The 27,848-nt window shown below is 46.9% G+C and overlaps 1 protein-coding gene across 3 annotated transcripts in view; it reads right to left on the reverse strand.

The window, feature by feature from the left end:
- IRF2 (interferon regulatory factor 2) overlaps positions 1-27,848 on the reverse strand; it is an 85,636-nt gene that overhangs the window by 39,625 nt on the left and 18,163 nt on the right. For all 3 annotated transcript variants that reach the window (XM_077761991.1, XM_077762009.1, XM_077761999.1), the window contains exon 2: positions 2,580-2,675. In XM_077761991.1, the coding sequence (XP_077618117.1) occupies positions 2,580-2,666 (87 nt within the window). In that variant the 5' untranslated portion in view covers positions 2,667-2,675. The remainder of the gene's footprint in view (positions 1-2,579; positions 2,676-27,848) is intronic.

A 27,848-nucleotide genomic window follows, 5' to 3' on the forward strand; every position in this document is an offset into this window, starting at 1 on the left:
CGGGGTGTTCGCCGCACAGAAAAGCATCCATTTCCGGCGCGGTCCTCTCTCAGAAACCCACAGACGGACGAAGTAGACGGAAGAGAAGGTGTCTCGCTGGAAGAGTCCCGGCAGGAAGCAAGCCCAGGGGGGCGGATTCGTTTCCCAGGGCCGGGGCGGCGTGCCGCCCAGCACCGTTCTGGAGGCCGGAAACCCGAAAGTCAGGAGGGCTCCACCTCCTTCAGAGGCTGTAAGGACAATCCTCCCTCCACCGTCAGCTTCCGGTGGGGTCAGGTGCTCCTCGCCTAAGTGGCTCCATCTCTCTAATCTCTGCCTCTGTCGTCGCTCTGTCTTCTGCTCTGCCTGGATCTTCTCTTTTCTGCCTCTTATATGGACACTTGTCATCACATTGGCCCAGCTAGATGATCCAGGAGCATCTCATCTTGAGATCCTTAACTTTTTCCAAAGACCCTTTTTACCAGCAAGGGTGCATTCACAGGTTGGGGGAGGGGGGTAGAAGTGGATATATGGTTTGCAGGGTTGAGGGGAGGGGGCACAATTCAGCCCTACTCAAAGAACAGTTCACTGCACCCCATCGAGTGCCTACCCCTACAGGGGACGCGATGACATGTTAAATTTGCCACTACATCAAGCCAGCCAAAACTGGTGGATGTATTTTTGTACAAAGAAAAAAGAAGTTACTTCTCTCCAGAAATCAGGAACTTCTGTTTTAATTTCATACTCTGATTGATGGATATAGGCAATGTTATCTCGTTCTTTAAAATATCCTACTGGGGCTCCTGGGTGACTCAGTTGGTTAAGCCTCCAACTTGGGCTCAGGTCATGATCTCAGGGTGGAGAGTTCGAGCTCTGCATCGGGCTCTGTGCTGACAGCTCAGAGCCTGGAGTCTGCTTTGCCTTCTGTGTATCTCTCTCTCTGCCCCTCCAACACTCACACTCTCACTTTCTCTCTCTCTCTCAGATGAATAAACATTAAAAAAAATTTTTTTAAACTATAACCCTACTTAATGACTCTGTGCCTTGGCTTCCTGGTCTGTAAAATGGAAAACATAATAGTACCCACCCCACTGTGGGGATCACACGAGCTAATGCATGTATCTTGCTTCAAGGAGTAGCTGTTTTTACTATTATTATCATCATTATTGAGTACCCCATGTTTCTTCAGCTCTCCTCGCTAACAGCCTCCCCTCTCCTTAGAATTCCACCTGGGCGCCTGCTGACCAAGGACACCAGGGCCCAACCTGATTGATTTCTTTGGAGCAGGCTACTTACAAAACCCCTCTGGGATACAAATCTAAAACAGCAGAGATCCAGCATGCCTAGAAAACTGTTTTATTTGCCATGAGATCTTAATACGACAGCTCTCGTGAAGTGGGCATTTGGTTTACTTAAGTTATTTCTATTTACTTCATATCCCACCCTTGTTTCAGAAAGGACCCACCGAAACCGATGCACTCAAGAAACAATACATTTAAAATAAGTGGAAAAAAAAGTGGATGAGAAAAAAGAAATAAAGCTCGAGAGATGTCTGAAAACCAAAGATGAAGCCAGGAGTGATCTTATTAAACACAATGATGCTGTAGTATCCGGCATACTTGTTAGAAGTGGGCCACGTCAGGCTCTAAGCACTCAAGCACGAGATACAAAGATAAAGCCTGACCAGCTGAATTATTCATCGGGCCCTTAAGACTAAAATAAGTGGGGAGGCAGATGGGGAAAAGGAAGTTTACTCAGAAGAACTGAGATATTCCTAGTAGTGGGAGAGAAACTTCTCCCTTGGGCCTTCTTAAAGACGGGGTGATATGTTAGATGCTTTTCTAGCTGATAACTATGTATTTTCAAGTGTTCTTTCTTTTGACATCCACTCTCTTCCTGATTTACTCCTAACAGATACGATCAATTAGACTGAGAGTTTGAGGTTGATAAAGTAAGGGAGTTATTTACGTATACGTGTGTATGTATGTGTACATATGTGGAGGGGTTGTAAATGACAGACTACTTTTTTAGGACAAGTAGGCACACAGTGTTTCACAATAAAAAGAGAAGACAGGGGCACCTGGGTGGCTCAGCTGGCTAAGTGTCTGACTCTTGGTTTCAGCTCAGGTCATGATCTTGCCGCTTCCAAGGATCACGCCCCACATCTGCTAGTGCAGAGCCTGCTTGGGACTGTCCCTCCCTGCCCCTCTCCCACTCATGCTGTCTCTGTCTCTCAAACAATAAATAAATAAACTTTTTTTAAAAATATTTTTTAAGACAAAGCCGAAAACTTTCTCTATAGAGAATACTGAGAAGAAAGCCAAGATGCTCCATTCCCAATATAAAACCCAAGAATCTCCACATCCTCTGATCCCAGAAAACCAGGAGGAGCAGGAGAAAAATTCAGAGAAGAAGAGGGTAAGAACCATTAAAGAAAAACAGAGATCATTTAGGATGGGTTGGTTTTATAATTAATAGGCATAAGATTCTGAACACAAAGAATGCAATTTTACTTTTTGGCGGTCTACATGCATGTAAGGATCCACCCTCCTTCTCTCTCTGTCTCTCTCTCACACAAACACACAAGCACCCAGCACACTTACCTTGTTAAGCCACTTCAGCCCTGGTATTGTATTTGAATTTATCTGTTCCTCGAGCCACGGGCGCATCCGCATCCTTTCCACGGGCATGGTACCCTTCTGCAGAAGAGAAACACAATATTAGGGAATTCTGCCACTGCCTGTCATGTCTGCACTAGATTACACCCCGGCCTGACCCTCCTCCACCGTCCCCTTCTCTTCCCCCAAACCACAGCGCTGATGTGTACATGGGGCCTGGAGGGCTAGAGCAGGTACTGACGGGTTCTGCATTCGAGCCCACCTGCCCTTCCTGGGCACGCTTAGTCCTGAGGAGATGTCTCAGTGGGTCAGTGGTTTGAGCCAAGCCTGCTCTCAGCTGAGAGGGTTCCATGGATGTAGGAGGTCTGGGCTGGTAGAAATTCTGTGGGCTCAAAGGCCCAGACGCCCCTGTTTGACCTGGCCTGATGCGAGGTCTTAAGCCCCCTGCCCCAACCTGGCTGTGTTTATAGCAGGCACCGTCCATGTATTGACAGGCTGGTATTGGGGGGACCAGTATTTTACCAATGCCGTCGGGCATTATCCTTCTAAGGGCCCAGGGTGGACAGAGCAAAACAGCTGTGGGTATGAGCTCTTAGAACCAATTCATCGCTTCTGGGTATCTGGGTTACCAAAATGCTTTGAACTACCAATTTTAAGAATCAGTTCACTAAGACTCTGAGGTCTTTCACCAACGAGCTCTTCCCTTCAGACATGTCCTACCTACTTCCAGAGCACAGCACCATCTTGCTCTGGCTTCTGTTCTGCGCTCCCGTTAATGCATTCTCTTGCTCCCTCAAGGGTTTTCCTTTACTGGTCCCTCCCCCCCCACCCCTGCCCTGAGATCGATCACCCTTCCTTTCCTTTTGCTTTCCTTCCCTCTGAAAACATCTGCATGGTCTCAACGAGGTTCTTCTCCAGCCCATAGAATGCTTCTCTCCCCTCCTCCCAGACACCTTTCTGGAAAGTCTTTCTTCCCTCATCCACAGAGGGGAATCGCTAACAAAGTACTGCCTGTCACTCATCTTCATCCTATTTGCACATAAATCTAAATTTAAGGTGGGATTCAAAAGCAAAAAGAGGAAGCCGACTCAAGCCCCCACTCTACAAAACTTCACGGGCAGTGTGACATCATCCTCTCTTCAACCCTTTGCTGTACCTTCCTTCTTTTATTCATTTCCTCCTCCACAAATGAGCTCTGAAAATTCCACTGAGACGAATTTGCATGGAGATGAGCACAGTTTCAGTTACACTCGCTTGCAGCCTGCTGAGGACTTCTCTCCTCTGTGCCTCCCCCAGCTCATGCCAGAGTGCCAGCATCACTGCGTGAACCACGTGGGGCCACGTCCTTGGCCTCTAGGGCCTGGTTACATTCTAGAACCTGCGTTTCCCTTGCACATCTCTCCCGGTTCAGATGCACTCAATGGTTGCAGATGCCTCGGGCTCTGCTCTCTCAACATACCGCGCTCTCCGCTCCTCCTTCCCGGCCTGGTCCATCCTTACCCATCCTCCGCCCCCTTCTGCCCCCCTCCTCCACGGGCCTCCGCAGACCCCTCCAACCTGAAGAAATCCCTCCCCTCCTGGACTCCCCCAATACTCACTGATCTTACGCTGCTCATTTGAGAATCAAACGCTGCTTTAGGACAGCTATTCTACATTGTCTTTGTTCTTATCCAACTCTTACCTTAGCTCTAAGCTTTCCTGCTGCGTACCCCTCTCTCCCTAACCAAACCGGAGGCTCTCTGAGAGTAGGAATTCCACCTCTCATAGGTCTTTTTCTATTCCTACAAAGCCCGAATGCTGCTCCCACCCAGGAGACGTTCAAACAAGATGCAGGCCAGCTCTGAAGGTCCACCAGCCTGGGCTGCCATTGCAGAGTGGCCCCCGGTCCGCACCCGTGGAGGCTCTGGGCCACTCTTTGAGATGAGTAACAGGAACCTCAGGGACAGGCCCAAAGGAGCTCCCAAAACAGCTGTTCTACATGGTTCTCAATTTCATTCATTTCCACTCATTTTCAATCATCCACCCAGTCAGAGATGTTTATGGAGAACAAGAAAAGGTAAGACATCCTCTAGCACCTAGGAACTCCCAGCTGAACAAGAGACAGGTAGGAAGGCATTTCCACACCACGTGACAGGTCCTGTGTACAGAATGATACTAGGAAACAGTCAGGAGAGAGGGTGCCGGAGACGGGCTGGCCCTGCAGGGCCTAGAAAACCATGCCAGGGATGGGGGCCATCATCCCAAGACTGAAGGGGAAACTGGAGATTGATGCAGATGAAATGATATGACCCATTCTGTTAACAGGAAAGGTAAGAGCAGATTACAGAATCCAGACCAGCACTCACCAACCTTAACATGCACACAAATCTTCATTTGGTAGGTCTAGGTGAGCCCTGTGCTTCTGTGTTGCTTTTTTTAAGTTTATTTTGAGAGAGAGAGAATGAGCAGAGGAGGGGCAGAGAGAGAGGGAGCCAGCGAATCCCAGCCAGGCTCCATCCTGTCAGCACAGAGCCCAATATAGGACTTGAATTCACAAACCGTGAGATCATGACCTGAGCCATCATCAAGAATCGGACACCTAATTGACTAAGCCACCCAGATGCCCCATGATTCCATTTTTCTAATAAACTCTTGCGTCCTGGAACCAGACTCTAAGGCAAGGCTCTAGATTGCCTTTCATTTTTAATTATGAGCCACCTGCTCTTCTGTGACTTCCTGCGAAGTCTGGCCATTCGGGCAGGCAGACCTCCCCCATTAGTCTCCGTGTGTCAGGTTGTGCATCATCTGTCTGTTGGTCCATACCTTATTCATTCACACACTGTGCCTTTCTAACAAACCTCAGTCTATTACCTACAGAGCCAAAATGCTATGGAAATTACACATGTAAAACATTTTCTAAATCTTTAATCAGGGCTGTCATTAGTCACAAGCAGATTTTTAGGAAAAGCAAATACATGTAAGTATTGCCTTATCAGACTAGGACAAACTCTGTTATAAAGGGCTTCACTTGGGGCGCCTGGGTGGCTCAGTCGATTAAGCATCTGACTTCATCTCAGTCATGATCTCACGGTTTGCAAGTTCGAGCCCCGTGTCAGGTTCTATGCTGACAGTTCAGAGCAAAGCCTGCTTTGGATTCTGTGTCTCCCTCTCTCTCTATGCCTCTCACGCGGTCTCTCTCTTTAAAAAAAGATAAACGTTAAAAAAAAAACTTTAAAGGGCTTCACTTATTTCAGTTTCTTATGTTTTGTTAGGTTTTAAATAGCTAGGACATCCCTGATGTTAAACAACAAAACATAATCCTTTTATGTGAAGATACGCCCTCTATTTATACTGGATTTTATAGCCTGGCCCCACTTCCCACACTGAACAAGTAATGAATTACCAGGGGTCTCGCCACATGACACAGAAGAAGACAGGTGCTATAGACACAGATTTCCCACGACTATCAGAAGGTGAGTGGTGCATCCGGACTTCTGTGAAAGAAAGCACAGGTGGAAGTCTGTACTAAGCCTAGCCCCAGAAACTCACCACTTAGTGTGAACTAAAAATATGTCATACTTCTAGAGATTAAAAGGCTGGATGACAGTCACAGAAGGTCCAAGACCAAATACTGAGAAAAGATGCTTGCTCGGCATGTTATTTTCCAGCTTCTGTCAATGAATTCACAGTGACAGATTGATCTTCCTTCTGGAAGGCAAGTTCCCCATAGGCATCAGTTCCTATGGCCCTGATGAAACTCTCAGAGAGTTCGGGAAGGCGTGGAACTGGTTAGAACAGACACAGAGGGGCTATTTTTGCCAAGAAAGCCAAAGTACTCTGGAAATCAACACACTTGTGTTCTAGTCCTGAGTTTGCCATCGATCATCCAGGAAAATGAAGAGGTTTCAAAAAGATAGTATGTCAAGTTATCCATGACTCCAGGAATCCTTTTGTAACATGAAGGCTCATAATCTGATTTATCTGTTTTGGTAAGCTGCTATCTATTCTTGTACACTGTACACTCGGCCGTTCTTAAAAGCAAAATGCTAAAGTCTTATGGTTCCATAAACCTAAAATACAAAGCATCTACCATCAAGCCCGACAAGAGGCACTTTCTAAAGTCACTTATCATTACACCTTTGGGATGTGAGGTTGGGGTCATCTTTAAAACCACGGCATCAGCCTATAAATCAGTTCAGTACATGGTGGGTATTTAGGGCACCGTGACGCTGCATAAACGCATTCAAGCTGCTCTCTGGAACACAGGAACTGAACTCATAGGAAGTGAACAGCCTGCAGGAAGATGATAATGTTATGGTCCTGCTTAGGGCCATTAACAGTGATCTTGAATTTTAACCTAAATCACCAAAGTCTGGATCTTGGAATGGTAACAGAAATGGCTACTATTTGCTGAGCACATACTATACGCCAAATCAGAGTTTCTGTGAGTTTCTCGTGTAATTCTTATAACCCTGGAAGGGAGGAACTTTAAAATTCCATATTACAGATGAGGGCATAGGTAAAGGAACTGTTCAACGCAACCTCCTCGTACGCAGGAGAGCCAAGACTCTCATTCAGGTCTCTCTGAAATGCGCAGATTCAGAAAGGCAACACCTGCTTTTTTTGTTACTCTAGAAGCACCCAGTTATGATGGTCTTTTAACTGTTCTACTTACTGAGATTTCCCAACTCCTGTCTGCTTTGCATACCACTGACATATTAAATTTCCTAAAATACGACTTAAATCATGTTAATGTTCTGTTCTAGAGACTTCTCAACATCCCTGCTGGATTTAAGATAATAAAATTCTTGGCTGAGTGGGGGAGGGGTGCACTTCTGATAATGACACAATAGGTAATTCAGACCCAACCCCCAAGGTGAATAACAAGAAAACCTGTACAAAACATGGTGTTTTTTTTATATCCATTTAAAAGAATCAGAGAGTTAACAAGGTAGTAAAGAATTAGGAGAGCAGGGTCTGGGAGAAGAATGAAAGCCAGGAAGGTAAGCCTGATGTTAGGGGCACTCTTCTCTGAGCCTGGGGGCTGATTCCAGAACAGGAAACAGCAGGGCACAGAAGGTGAGCAAAGCTTCTACATGCTCAGGTGGCTGGGGGGATAAAAATTGAAGATCAGGGCCAAAGTAGGAAAAGGGAGTCCTGGAAACCACACACACACACACACACACACACACACACACACACACGCTTTGTTTGGGGTAAAACTAAATGGAAATAGACTGACCTGAGAGACTGAAGCCTAGCTCTGCATCACCCCAATCCCTGTGCAAATTAAAATGATCTGGAACTCCCAGAGGTAAACGTAAATCATCTTGAGGAAGACAACGTTATCCTAGGATTTATATTATCTCTGGAGTTTTTCATACGCAATGGCGAGCATTCAATCAATTTAGCTGAGAACACAAGGATCATAGACAACAAAATAAAACATCGATGAAATATGGACAACAAAAACAGGCCCACAGGGATTCAGACACAGGTCTTTCACAGATGTAATGGATACACAAGATACCAAAAGTTTTCAGACACAGTCTTTAAAATAAGAACGCCCGACGTGCTCCAAAAAACAAGATGGAAAATTCTGGCAGAAAACTGGAAACTCAAAAAAGAAACTCTAAAGGGCAGGGGTGCCTGGGTGGCCCAGTCAGTTAAGCATTGAGTAACTTGATTTTGGCTCGGGTCAGGATCTCATGGTTCGTGGGTTCGAGCCCTGCCTTGAGCTCTGTGCTAACATTATGGAGCCTGCTTAGGGTTCTCTCTCTCCCCCTCTCTCTGCCCCCTGCTTTTAAAAATAAATACGTTTAAAAAAATTTAAAAAATAAAACGGAAGGGCAAATAATTAAAAATAAGAACCCAACAGAAGGCTGCACCCAATATATTAGGCATCATGAAAAAAAATAAGTGAACCGGAACATAAGTCAGAAGGAAATAAACAGAATGAAGCACTTGGAGACGAAAGAGCGGAAAAAGTTAAAAAGCACATGAAATCCATTGGAGATTTTATTTTAGATCTGAATGATCTTAAACCATGAGCAGTTTGTAGTTCCACGAACACAAGAGAAAGAATAAGGCAAAAAGCGGTATTTGGAGACAATGACCAATTATCTTCCAATCACAGACTTAATAACTTACTACAAACCCCAAACAGACAAATACAAATGAAACCATACCTAAGTATACTATAGTCTGTTTGCTGAAAACCAAAACTCTAGAGAAAAATCTTAAAAACAGCTGGGGGTGGGGGGAGGGGAGACAGGTATCCCCTTCAGAGAACAAAGAACAAAACCCAGAAGCCTTACAGTTACCACTCAACAGAAACCAAGGAAGGCAGAAGACAATGGAAAAGGTGTCTCGAAAGTACTGAAAGAGACAGCTATTTTTAAAAGTTTACAGACAGCAAATACTTCCTTCAAGGATGAAGTAGAAATAAAAGCATCTTCACTCAGGGAAAAACAGAGAATTTCCACCAGCAGCCCCACGGCTCATCCATTCGCAGCTGCAGGGGCGCAGGGCACACCCGGGGAACGGTCAAGTCCGGAGTGTCGGTGCTATGCAGCTATTATCGGGGCTTCGGTGTGAGTCTGTGTCACGGAAGCTGACCACAGCCGTGTTCCATCCCATTTCTTCCGCAGCTGCAACGTGTATGTGTTTTCTCAGTAACCCACGAGAGCTCCTGGCACCTAACAGCCCTCCGTGCATAACCGTGTGCCCACCCCGCTTACCAACCTGTGGAAGTGTTACCCTCCTAACAAAAGCTCGTTCAAATCTCTTTTCAGCCATTAAACCTTCTCTCCCAGCTCTATGGCAAGTGCCGTCTGCAGTATCCAGCCAGCCAGTGCATCAACAAGTATTTATTAAACACACGTTATTACAGGGAACTCTGCTAAATGGTATGGACGATCAGAGATGTGTGAGGCATGATCACTACCCTCAAGGAATTAATAAGTTAACTGGGGGTATGTGACATAAATCATATAAAGCTACCTAATAATACTGTAATTATAATAATAAAAGACTGCAATGGAGATCAGAAGGAAGTAGATGATTAATTGCCAACTAGGTGAATCAGTTCATGAGGAATATATAAGTCATTATTGGATGGGTTTTTAAGGGAAGGCTGTGCTGCAAAGGGAGAACTTACAGGATGGAGAAGAATTCCCTAGGCAGAGACAAGGCAAAAGTGAAGTTAGTAGAAAGAGCCAGGGGCACCCCGGAAGAGGTGTTTGCTGCGGCTGTGGGCAGAGCAACTGACTTAGGCACCAATGTGGGTGGAGCTTTGTGAGAGTCAGTGAGCAGTGAGAAGCATGGGCTGGGTGGTTTGCAGAAATCATCGCTAATCCACACACCGGCCCCAACAAGTTAAATATTATTATCCCTGTTTTGGGGGTGGGGGGGAGAAGCATAGCTTGAGAAAGTAACTTATAAAAAAGAAAAAAGAAAATCATGTTCAAGTCACCGAAGCCCCACGGAGAAGGGACCAAGGCTTGAACCCCTGACTGTCCAGCTTTAGAGGCTACTTAGACTGCTGAGATTAGCCATGACCCAAGCAGCACCCATACAGGGGCAAACTGAGGCAAGGAATTGAGCCAGGAGCTACTGCTCTGGTCCTAGATGGTGGCTACGGGGAATGTACAGGAAATAAAACCAAGTGGCAACACAGGTGTAAGAATGCGATAGCAATTTTTAGTAGTAACTTTTCCTGCACATCTGGTAATCTTTCCCCAAATGCAAGTTCCTCTTGCATGACAGTCTACACCCCTCACGTTGACTTTTACACCTTTTTGGCAAAAGTTGATTTCTAGTTCAAAATTATGTGAATTGAGAGAAAGCTCGAGTTGAAAACTGCAAATCATCACCACCATCATCACCCTCACCATCCCCGTCATCTTGTTCGAGTGCTTCCTAGGAATCAGACACTAAGCCAGGGGCTTTCTGTGCATTATTTCACTGAATCTTCAAACAAACTATAGGAGGTATAGTATCTTATCTCCCATTTTTCAGATTTGGAAATGAAGCTGGCCACCAAGGTGCAGAGCTATTAAGTGGTAAAGCTAGGATTCAGAGCCAAAGAAGATGCCAAAAGCCTCTAGACCAGTGTTTTTCAAACAATGGGTCACGAAATCAATTTACTGCATTAAGATCAGCAATTCAATTTTAATGTATGTGATCACAGAACACAAACTCTCAGAGTTCCCCAAATAAGAGTAAACTTGTTTTCTTAGACTTGTGGTTTCAATTTTACGTTATATCATACTGGTACCGTGGTCAAAAAGAGTCTAAAAAGCAGAGGCACCTGAGGGGCTCCATCGGCTGAATGTCCGATCGGCTCAGGTCATGATCTCACGGTTCATGAGTTCAAGTGCTGTATCGGGCTCTCTGCTGTCAGCACCAGCCGCTTCAGATCCTCTGTTCCCTCCTCCTCCCCCTGCACCTCCCCCACTCATGCTTTCTCTCTCAAAAATAAACATTAAAAAAAAAAAGTAACATTAGGGCGCCTAGGTGGGTCCATCAGTTAAGCGTCCGACTTCAGTTCAGGGTCTGATCTCGCAGTTCGTGGGTTCGAGCCCCGCATCGGGCTCTGTGCTGACAGCCAGCTCAGAGCCTGGAGCCTGTTTCGGATTCTGTGTCTCTCTCTCTGTCTGACCCTCCCCTATTCACGCTCTTTCTCTCTCTCAAAAATAAATAAAACATTTAAAAAAAAAAAAAAGAGTATAAAAAGCACTGCACCCGGCAGAACCCCTCCCCAGGTGTATACACAGATGTGTGTGAGCATGTGGGGTGGGGGGTGGAAGGGGAAGGACATGTGGAAAGCAGGAAGCAGAAGAGAAGGACATAGCAAACCTTAGAACCAGAAGGACTCCTGGAAAACAGAGAAGTTTAACAACACCAAGTACCCGATATGAAAATATCATGTTCAGAGTGAGATAACAGCACTCTGTATCTGAGGGCAGGGCTGGAGACCCACCCATTTGGCTCTACTCAGTGCTTCTCTGCCTACAGTATTCAAATCACTCTGCATACTCCCGTGGGGCCCCAGAGGATGAAGTCCAACAATTACCACTCATGAAATCAGGAAGACGTGTTAACCCTGGCATGGGTGCTGGACATAGAGAAAACATGCCTCTCAGTGGACATGGTATCTGCACCCATGCAAAATCGATTTTAAAAAGCTTTGTTAAACTTCAGGAGAAAAACACCTGGGTGGCTTAGTCGGTTGAGTGACCAGCTCTTGGTTTCGGCTAAGGTCACGATCTCATACTTCATGAGTCTCGGCCCTGCTTTGGGCTCTGTGCTGATAGCGCAGAACCTGCCTGAGATTCTCTCTCTCCTTCTCTCTCTGCCCCTATACCCTGCTCCCTGTCTCTCTCTCTCTCTCAAAATTAATGAATGAACATTAAAAGAATAAATAAACTTCAGGAGAGTTAATACACAATGGAAATCAAAGCAAGTGTGTGACACTCCTCGTTGTCACTGATGTAGTCCTTATTTCATGCACTCGGCTGTTTCCTTTTATTGAACTTTCGAAAGATGCGTGTCATAGATTCGTTTAAGAACTTTAGTCTCGGGCCCAGTTTTTCTCAAGGTTTTTAAGCAATTCAACCATGAATTCTCCTACTATGTGGATTTTTCAGAACTCAACCTTGAACAATGGGGCAGGATGGCTGGCAAAGGCTCTCCTCGAGGCATCATAACCCATAATCAGTTTTCTGCCCTACTCAATTCACCTATAGCAGCAGCCCCAAACTGCCTGGGCCACGTTGCTACCTAGGGATTTAAAAAAAAAAAAAAAAAAAGACTTGCTGGCCCCCATTTTAGACTCACTGAAATAGAATCTCCACTAAGGAACAGTAATTTTTATTATCCTAGGGCAATTTGGATATGCAGCTAAGTATGGGTATCACTGCCGTTCAGTACCCATCAGCTCAATGGCCTTTCCAGATTCTGGATGTTTAAGAAACATCTCCAAATGAGTCGTAGGAAAAGCAAGGCGCCAATGGCGAATAGATTTCATCATGAATGGAACATGAATGCATATGAAATTAAAACTCTAAAATGCCTTTAAATACCACAGAACAAGTTTCCCATGCTGAGAATCATCCAAATTACAGTTCTGCATATCTGCTATCCTACCCACAATTTTCTCATTGGACGTGTTTTCTATATCCTTTGTGAAGACAGTACCGTAGCTACTTGATCAAAATTTCCCTGTCTTTGACCGCAAACTGGTCTGGGACCTGAAACAGGGTGATTTAGCCTCTGATAGTAACTCGCTCTGCACCATTTCAACTGAAACTTGACTTCTGGCCTCCACCTGTGTGCTCGAAAGACACCAAAATATATGACTGGTTTTCCGTTCTGCAGGTGAGCCAACGGTCATTCTAGGAAAGAGTTCTCAATGCAGCCCAAAGCGATCAGAGTCCTGCATCCAGAGAGAGCCAGCCTTGAAAACCACGGAATATCCTCTGTATGCAAATGTGAGCTTTTCGGAGGGGGGGCCCAGAACCCTGCTGTCCATCCCTGCCCAGGGAGCCCCGTTCCCCAGGCCCCGCTCCCCAGAGCACCCAGTCTCCGGCCCCATCCTCTGCCCAACACAGCTGCCCTGGCGCTTCTCCACTGCAGATGGGTCTCACTTCCTCCCTCCTGTTTGCTCATGTGCCACAAACCCACGCCCGGGGCTGAATGATGCCCAGTCCTGGCTAGACCACGGCACACTGATGGCTTTATCACCTCACCCGAGCGTGCAGATTTCTGCACACCTTTTTTGCTTCCCCCTCATCATATCTTTCCATCCTCACGCTGCCGAATTCACTTCCACACCGATCAGTCCCCACAAGGGGTTTTGCCTCTGACTTCAGAGAGGAAAACAGAAGCCACCAGGCTCTTTCCGAATTTCTGACTCCTCTCCCTCTTCAAACTTATCTGGACTTCTGTGACCTCCTTTTTCCCTTTAGACGGGGCAGGTGGTAATGCCACTCTCTGCAAGGGGAATGTGGAAGGCTTAAGAAGAGAAATATTGAGGCTGGTTTGAGAATTATTGCCCTTGGGATATAAAAAATAAGTAAAAATTAAAAAAAAAAAATAAGTGCTGGGTGGGCAATTCAATCCATGAGGCTAGAGCTCAGGAGAAAGATCTAGCCGGGAAGTAGGAAGCCACGCCTTTACAGCGAGTTCTAATGCCCTTCCTTCCGCAAAGCCCATCCTGACCAGCTCAAAACACCCCTTGAATTCCCACAACCCTGCCTCCAAAATACAACCTCTGCTCTTTTCAAGCTGGAACCCTGTGTTAACTGCCACATCGGTTAACATGTAGATCTGCGTAGCCTTGCGCTTCACACCCAGCGGGCACCCACTAGGCCGACACAGACACATTCGGGATCTATACCGTCCGACAAGGGAGCCATCAGCCACATGTGGCCACTGAACACCCGCATGTGGCCAGTGTGAATGAGGAACCATTTGTCCCCAAACAAAAACACATAGTTTCAAGGCCACTTCTAGTTTTCCAAATTGCGGTGAGCGGTCAGGTGTCTGGTAAAAACAAACTATCTGCCTAGGACACCCTTGTGGGGTTTTTGAAAAGTCAGGTTAGCACCTGACATTGAACTGTTCTATTCTGAGAAAAGCTTAGGGGTTTTTTGTTGTTGTTTGTTTGGTTTGGTTTTGGTTTTGGTTTTGGAGTTTTTTTGTTTTGTTTTGTTTTGGTGTTTTTTTGTTTTTTGAGAAAAGCCTGACTCACACTCTGTAGGCTTAATCATCTTTTGGAAGGCAACCTATTGGTAAGTGGGGGGAGCGTCTGTGTGAGTAATTCTTATCCCTGTTTCGACCTGCAAGCCCTTGAAAACACCAGCAGCTGACAGGTACGGAGCACACAGAATTCCATGCTACACTCCAATGCCATGAACAACAGCGGATGAGCACTGCGTGCTTAACAGCATCAGACAAGTTCTCAGCTTGTCAGGAGTATTAGTTCCCTTGATTCACCTCAATCCTATAAGGTAGGTGCTACTAAAATCCCCATTCTATAGATGAAGAAACTAAGACACAGAAGATTAATAAGTAACCTGTCCCAAGGTCACAGAGCTACCGAGTGGTTGAGTTCCGATTTAAACAGAAGGAGTCTTAGGCCCTTACTTGGCCTTTGGACCGTGAGGCCAAACTGGGGTCCATATAAGGAGGCGCGGAGGGCCCAGTACCTCCCAGTCCGCACTGGGAGCCTGCGCTGAAGGGGCTCCCAGCCAGGGCCGAGCGGCCGCGTGGCCAGCAAGCACTGCCGGAGCTGCACTAGTCGGGCGGATACATAAAAAGCAGCTTCCCAAACCTCCACTGCCCAGCACCACCCCCGTCAATTCACACTTCCTGCCCGTCTAGTGCCTTCCTGGCTGGTGGAAACCAGCAGGGCCTACTGCACGTCCTGTCCAGCCAGAGCTTAATTTTCATAGTTTGTTCTGGGAAAACAGTATCTCCCCACTCCAAAATAAAACGATTTTTCCACTTTCCACCCTCCATCTCCCCCCCTTTAAGAAAGCCAACAGGGGAGAGAACCAGAGGGTTGGTTGGTTGGTTTGTTTGTCACTGGGTATATTCTCCAGTTTTAGTTTCTGTTTCTGCCATAAGGCAGGGTCACCTGGCCCAGGGCACAGGCCACCTGGGTCCCTGGGGCGGTCCTCAGAAAGAAGGGGAAGAAGAAAGTGCGGCCTGGCTCAGCCTATTACTGATGAGCCCCAAGAACTATTTTAGGAGCACAAGAAAGCCCCGTTTAGACAAGCTGATGCTCAATGGACATTTCGCACTACCATTGTCGTAAGGTACCGAAATCTCTAGGGTGGTAAGCACTGGGGTATCTGTCAGTTTCCACCCCCGTCAGTGTGTGTGAAGAGCAAATGTGGGCTGGGAGGGCATTCTGCTTCTCCCTTATTTTTAGTATCAGGACTTCTAGGGAGAGCCAGACTTCACGCCTGCAAAAGCCACAGCAACCAGGGGACATCTCCCCGCACCCTGTTTGCCCCACACCCCTCCACACCAGCTCACTCCTCTCTTGGAATTAGTGGCCACTTTTAAAGCTACCCTTCCCCAAAAGCTTTCCCTGACCATTACAGGTCCAACTATCACCACAACAGTCATTCTGTTCATACTTTGGCTCTAAGACATAGTTGGATGTTAACGATGAGGGCATTCTGCTTCTCCCTTATTTTTAGTATCAGGACTTCTAGGGAGAGCCAGACTTCACGCCTGCAAAAGCCACAGCAACCAGGGGACATCTCCCCGCACCCTGTTTGCCCCACACCCCTCCACACCAGCTCACTCCTCTCTTGGAATTAGTGGCCACTTTTAAAGCTACCCTTCCCCAAAAGCTTTCCCTGACCATTACAGGTCCAACTATCACCACAACAGTCATTCTGTTCATACTTTGGCTCTAAGACATAGTTGGATGTTAACGATAATTGATCTTGTCTGACTCTTGGCTAATTAATTTGACCTAGAGCTTCCTAATAAGTGATTATGATCTCCATGAGGCCTAGTTGTCTTTATTTGTCATCGAGCAGGATGGTGCCACGATGCAGGACTCACAGACACAATGACTCGAGACACCCACGAGCAGGGTGGAGACCAGGCAAGGCTTTGGAGGCTCCTGTACCCACCAAGGTGGGCAAGGGGTGAGCCTATTGCTGACGCCACATCCTTGTCACCATGCCCCGTATGAGGCTAGGATGGGGGCGTTGTAACCCTGAATGAGAAATCCACCTGCCATTCCCCTAAAACCTCATAAATCTCTTAGTATCTCCCACTTTCTCCACAATCCTAATAGGGGCCGCTCAGGTTTAGGAATATTTCATTTGGCAACACAGCCACTCCTCAGGGCAAATCTTCAGGAACCAAACACAAAAGGTAGCAGAGCCCACATCCTTAGGCCTCAGTTTTCTCATCTGCAAAATCGGGATAACTTCCTCAGGATTTGCAGTAGTATTAAGCAGATGTCTAAAGTGCCTCGCTTACTATCTCATCAACAGTAGACATTTAATGATTAATGGTTTCCACAGACACAAATATTTGCTCAAGGATTATTTGATGGAACATACTCTATAGCAGCAAAACATTTACATTGATCCCAATACCAGACAGTACGGAGGTGGTTAAATAACACGTGGTAGACTCGAATAATGAAATAGTGTGACTCTGGAACAGTATTTCCTTTGTACGGGACAATGATCAGAATATATACATTAGTATAGAGTTACTACATGTAATCATATGTTCCATGTATTTTTATATATTCTATGTAAGTCATATGTATGTAAATACAGTTCAGAATATAATACAAGTTAGTAAGTGAAAAAAAGCAGGGAGCAAAGGTCATTTTTCAACTGTAATACACTCCGGGATGGGCTGGTCCGTGGGTGGCGTCCCCACGGCTGCTGAGTCGGGGCGCTGACACAGGGCTCTCTTCTTGATGACAGCCAGACCTCATCCTCCGCAAGGACTCCGGCCGACTCTCTCAGAGGCCGGCATCGCCTGTTACGGGTCCAACAATGGGCACCACGACACAGCTGTCTGGCCTGGAACTGGGCGGCTAGGGGAGAGGGGGCGCCCCAGCCCGGCGGCCCCAGACCAGGTGAGGACGGTGCTCCACAGTGAGCAAAAGGCTGTAATAACGTTACAGCGTAGGGTGTCTTGGGGGGCAGAGTCCCCACGAGGCATCGTAACCTCACATCCTAATGAGTGCCAGGAGAATGGAGGAAAGCAGATGTACTGTATTGAATGGTGTTCCCCCCGCCCCAATTCACGTCTAACCAGAACCTGTGAATGAACCCTATTTGGAAATAGGGTCTTGACAGATATAATCAAGTTAAAACAAGGTCATCCTGGATTAGGATGGGCCCTAAATCCAGCCGGACTGGCGTGCTTACAAGAGGGGAATCTGGACACAGACACACACACAGAGGAGGAGGCCAGATGAAGACAGAGACAGGGATTAGGGCGATGCGTCTACGAGCCAAGGGACGCCAAGGACTCCCAGCCACCACCAAGGCAAGGGAAGAAGCAGGGCGCAGATTCTCCCTTAGAGCCCTCGGAAGGAGCCAACTCTGCCATCACCCTGCTTTCAGACTTCCAGCCTCCAGAACCGGGAGACGATCCATTTCTGATGTTTAAGCCACCCGCCTGCGGCACTTTGCTATGGCGGCCCCACCGATCTGAAAATAGCAGACATCAGGAGGGCGGAACAGAAGCATGCTAGTGAGGACTATTGGCATAAAGAGGTGTCCCTTTGGGTGGAAGGAGGCGGGGGCACATAGTATGGCGGATCCTGAAGCCCAGGTAGGGCAGTGAGGATAGACACTGGGGGGAGGGACACCAGCCCAGAGTGGGGTGTCAGGGCCCAAGTGGGGTGAGCGGGCTCCTGTCCAGGGGCGGCAGACTCGAGCAAAAGCGCAGAAGCCTGAGGAGTGAGGTGGGGAGGGCAACCCCTTTGGAGCGGGGCGGCCGTGCAGCCATGAGATTAGATACATGCAGGCAACTGAGTAAATTAATTAATACATTAGGGGTAATGGAAGCCAGATTTCTCACTGTTGGAAAAGAAAATTCAAACAGAGAAAGAAATCTGGGTGTTGGAACAGAATAAGGACTAAGTTCATATATCTCGATAAACACAGAAAGAAATGTAGATGTAAAAAATACATGTAGGTACATATATATGTGTCCATCCAAATATGTGTAGGTACACGTAGCACACTATTCCCTAACCCTGCCCACTACGAGGGTCTGGGGGCAGCAATACACCACTGGTGAGAAACACACGTTACGCCCAAATCTTAGTTTCTAAATACCGCTCTCCACTAAAAGGAATCAGGCTCCTTGGGAAAATGGCTGATTGCATGCAGGTCTAGGGCAGGGAAAATGGAAAACGAGCCTGAACCATTTTGGGGAGCCGGAAAGTAAGGACGTGTCCAAAGAACACTGGGAACATCAAGAGGACATGGCAATCCACATGAAGGCTCCCACCAGCCAATCGGGGACCATCTGAACGTCAAAGCAGTGACGCAAGTGTGTCACGGTCCACTGAACGAAATAGGAATCGATGAAAAAGTAAACAGGGAGAGGAGAACGCTTTCCTACAAAGCAGAATGTCAAGCAGTCAGTGGGGAAAGACGATGGAACTAAAAGTCACCATGGAGCTGCTATCAGGGAAGTAATTCTGCTGCCAGGAAACATCAACGGCTGCGAAAACCAGGGAGTGTAAGAGGCTGGTGAGAAATGGGACGCGGACATGATCTCGAAGGACATCCCACAAAATATTCACTACGAAGGGAAAAAGAATAACCTTACCAAAGAGAAGCCTGACAAATTTGACCTCCTTGGTCGAATGATCAAATGAACATCACCAAGAAAGGAGCGCATCAAAGTCATTCGGCATCTGAGAAGACGCAGTGAGGAAAGAGTACTCGTTTGTGATATTCCTGCAGAAACTACGGAACCTAAATCTGATCACGAGTGAACGGTCCCCAAGCCCTACCTGATGGGCATCCGGACGATAACAGGCTCGTAACTGTCAAAAATGTCAAGATCACAGACGTTACGGGAAGATTAAAGAGGCATGACACCGGAGCCTGAATCGGATCCTTCAGCCATGAGGTCACTGTTAAGAGCACTGGTAAACCCGGACGGGGTCTGGTCTGTGGATCAGGTGTTGCTAACGTTAACGGCCTGATTCGGACAGTTGCACGGCGGTTGCGTCGGAGAGCGCCCTTGTTTGCAGGAAAGACACGCACTCAAGCACTCGGGAGTGATGCGATGCTCCTGTTGGCAGGTTACTCTCCAAAGGGTCAGGAAAAATAAGTTCTTTGTAGTGTTCTTGCAACGTTAGCGCAAAAGTCTGAAATGAGTTGCAAGGAAAAAAGGACTGGGCCAGAAAGACAAGAGCAAACAAAGTACAGGAGTGATTTACATTCCGGAGGGGGAAACAACAACAAACACAACATTCTTCTCCAAATACAACACATTCTAGAAAATTCTCTCTCTGGTGCTTCAATGAAACTGCTGGCAGGTTCCCCCCCCCACCCCAATCCAGGCACCACGACGGGATTAAGTACATGCATCAATCACGTTACGCAATCAACCAACAGTGATCTGGATGGAGGAGACTCGCAGCTTCATTTCCTGGGGAAGACGAGGGGGCAACGGTCCAGAATTCACTTGAAGTGCAGGTTGTTTAGAAAACCAGAAGAGACCAAGAGCCAGGGTGCATATGTAAGAGAAGGCTCTCGGCCTTAAGCAGGAGACATCTGCCTCCTAACCTTTGTGCTAATATTTAACAGCGGTTATCAGCTCTCTACACTTGGAAACACCAGGGTGGTTTCCCAGAGACACTGCCTCGCCCCATGGGCGAAGTCAGCAGCACAGCAAAGCCTCAGAAGTACCCGCTGCCTTGCTGCAGACGTGCAGCATCCAGGGGCCCCACGCCGCCTTATTCTGCGGAGGCCACTTCAGGCTGGCTCTTGACCGTCCCCCGAAGCCGCCCTTCCCAGCCTGGCTTCATCCTTCTCATGAGGATGGCCCCCCTCCCTCAGCCTGTCGGGCACTTGGCTCCAGAAACACCCACCATGAGTCAGGGTTTTGCTTCCTGTTTCTCATTTACAATTTTTCCTCATCTTGCAGAACTCGGAAGCCTGAATAACCTTCAGTGCTGCTTGCGCTAAGCTGGCGGAACATCTCACGGACTCCTTCGGCCCCACAGTTCGGAGCAGAGCACATATTTACTCTTCTCCGGGAGAGTAACTCGAACACTGTGGGAACAGAAAGAGCCGCGACCAGTGGGCCAGGAACAATTCCTTCCTTCAGCAGAGCCAGTACCGGGCAGTTCTGGGCGCCCGGCCCCGCCCTCCAGCCCCAATCTGGTAGCTTCCCTGCAGCCAGCCAGCCCCGCAGATGCACCGATCCGATCTGTTTGGAGCCCACTGTTCCACGGGAAGGGCCCCAGCTCCATCTCCCTCCCTCGCCCCTACTCCCCACACCTCCACCCCTACTGTGCCGGGGCCTCCAGAGCGTCCCCTTCCACCCGGCCACAGCCACCTCACACTCTTCCCGTCTTAGCTTCAAAACCACTTCCTCCACAAGCCTCCTTAGTCCCCGAAGGCCAGGCCAGGGCCCCAAATCTGTCTGCCCGACTTGAGGAGAGGCTCCATGAGGGCCCAAGACCGTACCTGCTTGCTCACGGCTCCGAGGGGCTCTCTAGGCGCACGGTCCTAGACCACGGCAAAGGCTGAGGCCCAGCAAATAAACCCCGAATTTACTGTGTATGCCGGGCACCAGTGATGATGGAAGGGGGAACGGAGAGGAGCTTGCGAACTAGTAAAAGAAAGCTATACGCAAGCAATTATGATAAGGAAACAAGGATCTGCCATGATAAAAAGATGTGAATAAATGCTGTGGGGAATCCCATCTAAGAAAGCTGTAAGGTATACCTTTTTCAATTATTTATTATCAACAATGTTTCCAATTACCTTAGGGTGGTCTAGATATAATCTAGAACCTTGTTTATTTTAAAGCCCTATATAGAACTCACTGGAAACTTACTGATGCCCATCAGCACCACACTGCCCATCACCAAGAACTCAGATGGTCAGGATGGCGACCAAATCATGTATTGTCCAAAATGGAACACTTCTCTTCTTTTTTTAAGTTTTATTTATTTTGAGAGAAGGCGCCAGCAAGGGAGGGGCAGAGAGAGAGAGAGAGAGAGAGAGAGAGACGGAGACAGAGAATCCCAAGCAGGCTCCACACTCGCAATGCAGAGCCAACGCGGGGCTTGAACTCACGAACCATGAGATCATGACCTGAACCAAAACCAAGAGTTGGATGCTTCACCAACTGAGCTACCCAGGTGCCCCCAAAATGGAACACTTCGATGTGTGAATGGGGCCTTATACATAGTTATACCTTGCCTCTAAACAGGTGTAAAGAGGAACTGTCCCTAGAAAAACCAGGATGGGGGGCTGTTCTGGTTATAGAAGACACCTGCTCATTTATTCAAAGTCCTTAGGCCAGGTAGGTTTCAGAACTCAGCAGTGTGGGGATATTAGAAATATAATATGGTGCATATACCGTATGGAACAAGAACACCCCCAGAAGTATCTAGAGAACCCTTTAATCCACACAGTAACAGTTGTGCAGGAAAGCGTGAACACTCACACGGATTGGGATTCCTGAAAGCTCTAGGCCAGTTCAGGGCAGACCACACTGCCAAATGAGTCACGACAAAAACGTCCCGTTTTCAGGGGGTTTGGGGATTGCAAACAAGAGATGTGGGCTCCGTAATTAATTTCAAGCTATTTCTATCCTTGGAATGTTAGTGTTCCCATGTTACACGAGGGAATCAGCATCGTCTTCCTTAAACTGTACTTACATTATAAATTAATCTGGCACACATTATTAAGTTAGTGAATAACAACACATTTTAGTCCTGAAGTTTTTCTTTGGCATGAGAGTAGAATGTTTTTATAAAATTTGAAATCTTAAGTAACCATTTAAAAATTATTATTGCCTCTATGCTAGATTTACCTAGCAGTATGGATATGTTTTTACTTTTCCAATCTAACGTATAAAATATTTATTTATAAAGTAAGAAAAGCATTAAATAAGGATTCAAATTTCTGTCCCGGAGCGCCTAGGTGGCTCAGTTGGTTGAGCATCTGACTTCAGCTCAGATCATGATCTCAGGGTTCTAGAGTTCGAGTCCCGTGTTGGGCTCTGTGCTGACAGTGGAGCCTGCATCAGAGTCTCTACGCCCCCTTTCTCTGTCTGTCCCACACTTGCTCTCTCTCTCCCTCTCTCTCAATATAAATAAATAAACATTTTTAAAAAGTTCTTTCACGTATCCTCCCTAGAGTTCCTTTACAATGCCATTTGTGATGACATCGTTCCGTCTCTATAACATTTCATTTCCAAACTTAAATGTATTACCAAAAATAATTTTAGGAGTGCCAAGCTAGAACAAGGTTATTTTATTTTTGTTTGTGTGGTATGAGCGAGATGGGCACACGAACCGCTCTCCCATTTACAGAACCCCCTTGTGGCCACCATCTTGGGAAACACAGAGAGTAAGTACCTACCGTGGCACAAATGCACACTGACTCAAAGAACCGTCTGGGAAGTTTACCTGCACCATTTTTTTAATCACATAAAACCATTTCAAACGGAAGAGCACGGATATCGTTGCGATGTGAGAAGTACAATACACGCTGGATTGTTTAGGGTCTGTGGAACCTGGGCAGAAATTCAGTTCGCAGAGCCGTGGGCACATGTGAAGAAAGAAAACACACTAAGGCTAACAACGGTCAAGGTGAAGACCTCCCAGAGACCTTCCTCCCGTAAGGGCCAAAGCACCTAGATCAGCATTTACATTTACTGACTTGAATTATGTCTAAATATATGCATTTTGGGAGGCATTTCTTTGGCCTCCAAAAAAAACACAAATGCTCTCCTGATTTTTCAGGAGATCATGACGGTGGTAGGGGTGGATACCATCTATACTGCACCCACGCTGCACCTGCTATTTAAGTCTATGCTTTGTAGACATGATCTCATTAACCCTCACAGTAACCCTCTGAGTTAGGCTCTCTAATTGCTACCATTTGAGGAAGAGGAAGCTGTGGCTTAGCCCCGGCCCGCGCTGACTCCCCATCACAGCTCCAGTATCATGAGGACCCAGTGTCCACAAACAGGCTTCAGCCTGGAGCGGACAGTGCTCATCCACATGTGCCCTTCAGGTCCTCAAACGTAAATGCTCGGAAGCTGGTGTGTTTCCCAAGCTTTACTCGGATACCGTGCTGGTCTGACGGCTGCCGCCCCAAGTCAGGAATATTTCGGGAACACGAGCGGTAAAGTCACCCTGGGGGCTGCAGATCAGAAAGAAAACACACAGCCAGAGTTGTCGCATTTCCCAACACTTTCTGTTTCGTTTGGTCTCTGCTCTGAGGGAGGTACAATGAAGAATACAAATCACCCACAAGCAAGGATAGAACAAGAAGATAAGTGAGCTGTCTGGGGCTTTTTCTAAATAAGGAAGTCTGACCCTGTATGACCCTGGGGCTGCACAGCTGAAAANAATAAACAATTGGTAAAAAAAAAAAAAAAGAAGAAAGAAAAGAAAAGAAACTTCAATAACACGCAAAATGAAAATAAATAAATAATAAATAAATAAAACCTGGAGTCCTTAAACCGAACTTTGTAAAACCTTTGCACCTGCATCTGACCCTGCCCGACGGGTGATGTTGGTAACCTCGTGATGACGAGGAGGCAAGAAGACGAGGAGATTTTGAGGGTAGGAGGTTTCATCCCGCCTCCCGCCTTTATTAGCCTGCAGCCTGTGGAATGAGGGAGAACTGAGGAACGTGACCGCTGAATTACACAGTTTCAGTAAGAATGTGCAGACCATGAGGCGCCTGGGTAGCTCACATCCCACTCTTGCTTTTGGCTCAGGTCATGATCTCATAGTTTGTGAGTTCGAGCCTCACATCAGGCTCCACACTGCTGACAGTGCGGAGCCTGCTTGGGATTCCCCGTCTCCCTTCTCTCTCTGCTCCCTACCCAACTTGCTCTTTCTCAAAATAAATAAATAAACTTAAGAAAATAAAAAGAATGTACACACCAAAGGTTTCAGTTCAGGGAAATCATTCTGCACCCACCTATCCTTTCTGATGCATTAAGAATGATGGTTAAAGAGATTATATCCATACCCAGGGCTCATTGCAGCATCGTGTTGTTAATTTTCTCACAGCGGCTGCTGTGGAAGTAACAGAGCACAAAAGGCAACAGTGTGCAATGTGGAGTCTGGCTAAGATGCTGGGTTCCAAATTCTAGCTCAATCACTTAATAGCTGCGTGACCTTAAACAGGTAGCTGACCCTATCTGTTCTCTCCTTTGCAAGGATTAGGTGAGCAAATACGTAAAACATCTAGAAGAGCTCTTTATAGCTCACATGGGTCATGGTATAAAAAGGTACACAATTTCCAGATAGCAGCTTGGCTATAGGTTATCAAAAATTTTAAATGGCATCCTTTGACCTAGCCATGTCACTTCTAGAAATGTTTCCGAAGCACTTTGAACAATCATGTGTGAGACGTGTAGTCTTAAAAAAAAAAAACTATTAATAATTATGAAATCTGTTGCAAATACAAAGATTCTATTCTTTCTTGTAAAAAAAAAGAAAGAAAGAAAGCTGTATGCAGTTTCACAGAGAAATTATTTCCCAGATAACATCTAAATTATGAAAATCTAAGAGCATTTTAAAATCCATCAATTTTTTTCAGTCTTTTTCGGAAGAATTCAGAGAAGGTGCTAAGGACCTAAAAGGGCAGAAATCACACTGTGACCCAGACGCCGGCGCTTCCGCCCAGACCCCTGCGTACAGACGGCATCAGATTCTGCAATTCAGCAAAGCAAGAATCGTGGACACATTTCAAAGCATATGGACTCAGGCTCATTCTGCATGTTCAAACCTTCTTTCCATATGGAAAACAGGAAAACAAGCGACCCTAATTTGCCTTTAATCAGCATGTCCTCTGAGCACCGCCTTTGCAGAACAGGAGAAGTAAAGCCCTCGGAAAGGCACGGCATCTCCTTTAGGGACTTGAGTGAAAAGTTCGCTAAGACTGTCTCTCTTTCCACGAACAGGTTGGTGGCCTGTGAAGCCACCCATTTAGGTCAGCCCGGAAAAGACACCTTAGTCCTCAAGGACACCAGGAAAGTAGGAAAGACGTTTAATAAGACAGTGCATGTGAGAGAAGTGTGGACAATAAAGTGGGTAAATGGGACGCAGTGTGGCCAACAAAGTGGGTAAACGGACCACACACACTAGCTTGGGGGTGGGGAGGAGAATAGCAGGGAGTCAGGCAGCACCTGAAGTNAAGAAAGCTGTATGCAGTTTCACAGAGAAATTATTTCCCAGATAACATCTAAATTATGAAAATCTAAGAGCATTTTAAAATCCATCAATTTTTTTGAGTCTTTTTCGGAAGAATTCAGAGAAGGTGCTAAGGACCTAAAAGGGCAGAAATCACACTGTGACCCAGACGCCGGCGCTTCCGCCCAGACCCCTGCGTACAGACGGCATCAGATTCTGCAATTCAGCAAAGCAAGAATCGTGGACACATTTCAAAGCATATGGACTCAGGCTCATTCTGCATGTTCAAACCTTCTTTCCATATGGAAAACAGGAAAACAAGCGACCCTAATTTGCCTTTAATCAGCATGTCCTCTGAGCACCGCCTTTGCAGAACAGGAGAAGTAAAGCCCTCGGAAAGGCACGGCATCTCCTTTAGGGACTTGAGTGAAAAGTTCGCTAAGACTGTCTCTCTTTCCACGAACAGGTTGGTGGCCTGTGAAGCCACCCATTTAGGTCAGCCCGGAAAAGACACCTTAGTCCTCAAGGACACCAGGAAAGTAGGAAAGACGTTTAATAAGACAGTGCATGTGAGAGAAGTGTGGACAATAAAGTGGGTAAATGGGACGCAGTGTGGCCAACAAAGTGGGTAAACGGACCACACACACTAGCTTGGGGGTGGGGAGGAGAATAGCAGGGAGTCAGGCAGCACCTGAAGTCCCTGAATCACTTTTTTTTTAAGTTTATTTATTTATCTTGAGGGAGGGGAAGGGCAGAGAGAAGGGGGAGAGAGAATCCCAAGCAGGCTCTGTGTTGCCAGCGCAGAGCCTGACCCGGGGCTCAAATCCACAACCCTGGAATCATGACCTGAGCCAAAATCAAGAGTCGCATGCTTAACCCGACAGCCACCCAGGTGCCCCTCCCTGACCTGTTGATACCACACTCAAGTCCTCTTTACTGCAGACCAACAATGAGTGTACACTGACACACTGTGCAGACAGAAAAGACAAAGGGAAAGGGGCAGAGGAAAGAAGAGAGGGCAATGCTTTCAGTGCTTGGGTTTGAAAAGCACCAGCCTTCCAGAACCTTCTAAGAAACCCTATCTGCATAAAATGACGAAACTGTTTGCTGCCATCTGATTTCAAATCCATGACTGGCAGACTGCTGAAAACCAACGCCTTCCCAAAAAACAGTTGCCTGGAAATGATTTGCTCCGAAAACAGTTGACTTTGAAGGGCACTGTCTATCTTTCCCCCTGGCTGAGAATAAATGATTCCCTCCCTCAGTCTACATCCACAGGCTGTGCCTGGACAGCCTCTTTCCTCCTGCCATTTTTCCTCTGAAGATCTCGTTTAGATGTCCCCTGGGCCAGTAAGCTCTCAATGAAGGTCTCTTATGAACATTATTATTATTATCTGCTATCATTATCATTATTATAGAGCCATTCAATTCAGCTCTTTATGTTCGTCAGGACGAGGTCCAACACACAACCAACCTCAGCACGAAAGCATTCATGAGTTGGATTCCATTGATAAGGTATCCTGATCGCCAATGGATTCCAAGTAGCAAAGAGCGAAAACCGCTGCCAGGTCTAAGTGCAGAAATACCTCTGAACCAAGAACAAATCTCTCCCCACAAGCTGCAGAACGGTCTTTGAATATTTTTAAACCATCCGTACTGCCTCAGGACGAGTTCCGGATGGTACCTAGAAGCTGGATCTGGCGCCCACGGTGTGGTCACCATTCCCTCCTCCTGCCAACCCCTTCGAGGGCCACAAGGTCTCCTTCCCCGTCCTTGCCGCAGCAGGACGTGCTCGAAAGCTCAGGCTTGGTGGCCAGCACACCTGCATTCGAACCTCACCACTCACAACCTGTTAACTTCTCCAGATCTCAAGTTCCTCATCTATAAATAGAGGTCGTAACAGCAACTTCGAAACATCTCTGAGCAAGAGCTGGCTACGGAGGGAGACGGGATGACTGCCTGGTCTCCTCTGAGACTTCCTCCCACAAAATTTCAAATACAGAGCCGGGCCTCCATCTGATAGCAGAGTGGACGAAGATAGATTCTCTCACAAGGGAGCAGTAGACGACCCAGGGTCCATCTTCTGGAACACTAGCATGGTCTCCGCCGTGCACAGTAGTGGCCAGATTAATCTTCTGAACCACTGTATCCCCTCGCGCAAAAACCTTCAGCAGCTAGGCAAGGCCGCCTGCATAAAATCTGGGCCATAACTCAGCCTGTCCTACCTTTTAGACTTCATAGATTCCTCCCAAAGCTCACTGCTTCATGAATTGAAAACAGGCACATCTCTCTAAAGTCCTTGTGAGCAGAAATCTCATCTTACTCATCTTGAAGCCTTCACAAGCATCAAGCACAGTGCC

This window comes from Crocuta crocuta, unplaced genomic scaffold (assembly GCF_008692635.1).
Source record: "Crocuta crocuta isolate KB4526 unplaced genomic scaffold, BGI_CrCroc_1.0 scaffold90, whole genome shotgun sequence".
NCBI lineage: Eukaryota > Metazoa > Chordata > Mammalia > Carnivora > Hyaenidae > Crocuta > Crocuta crocuta.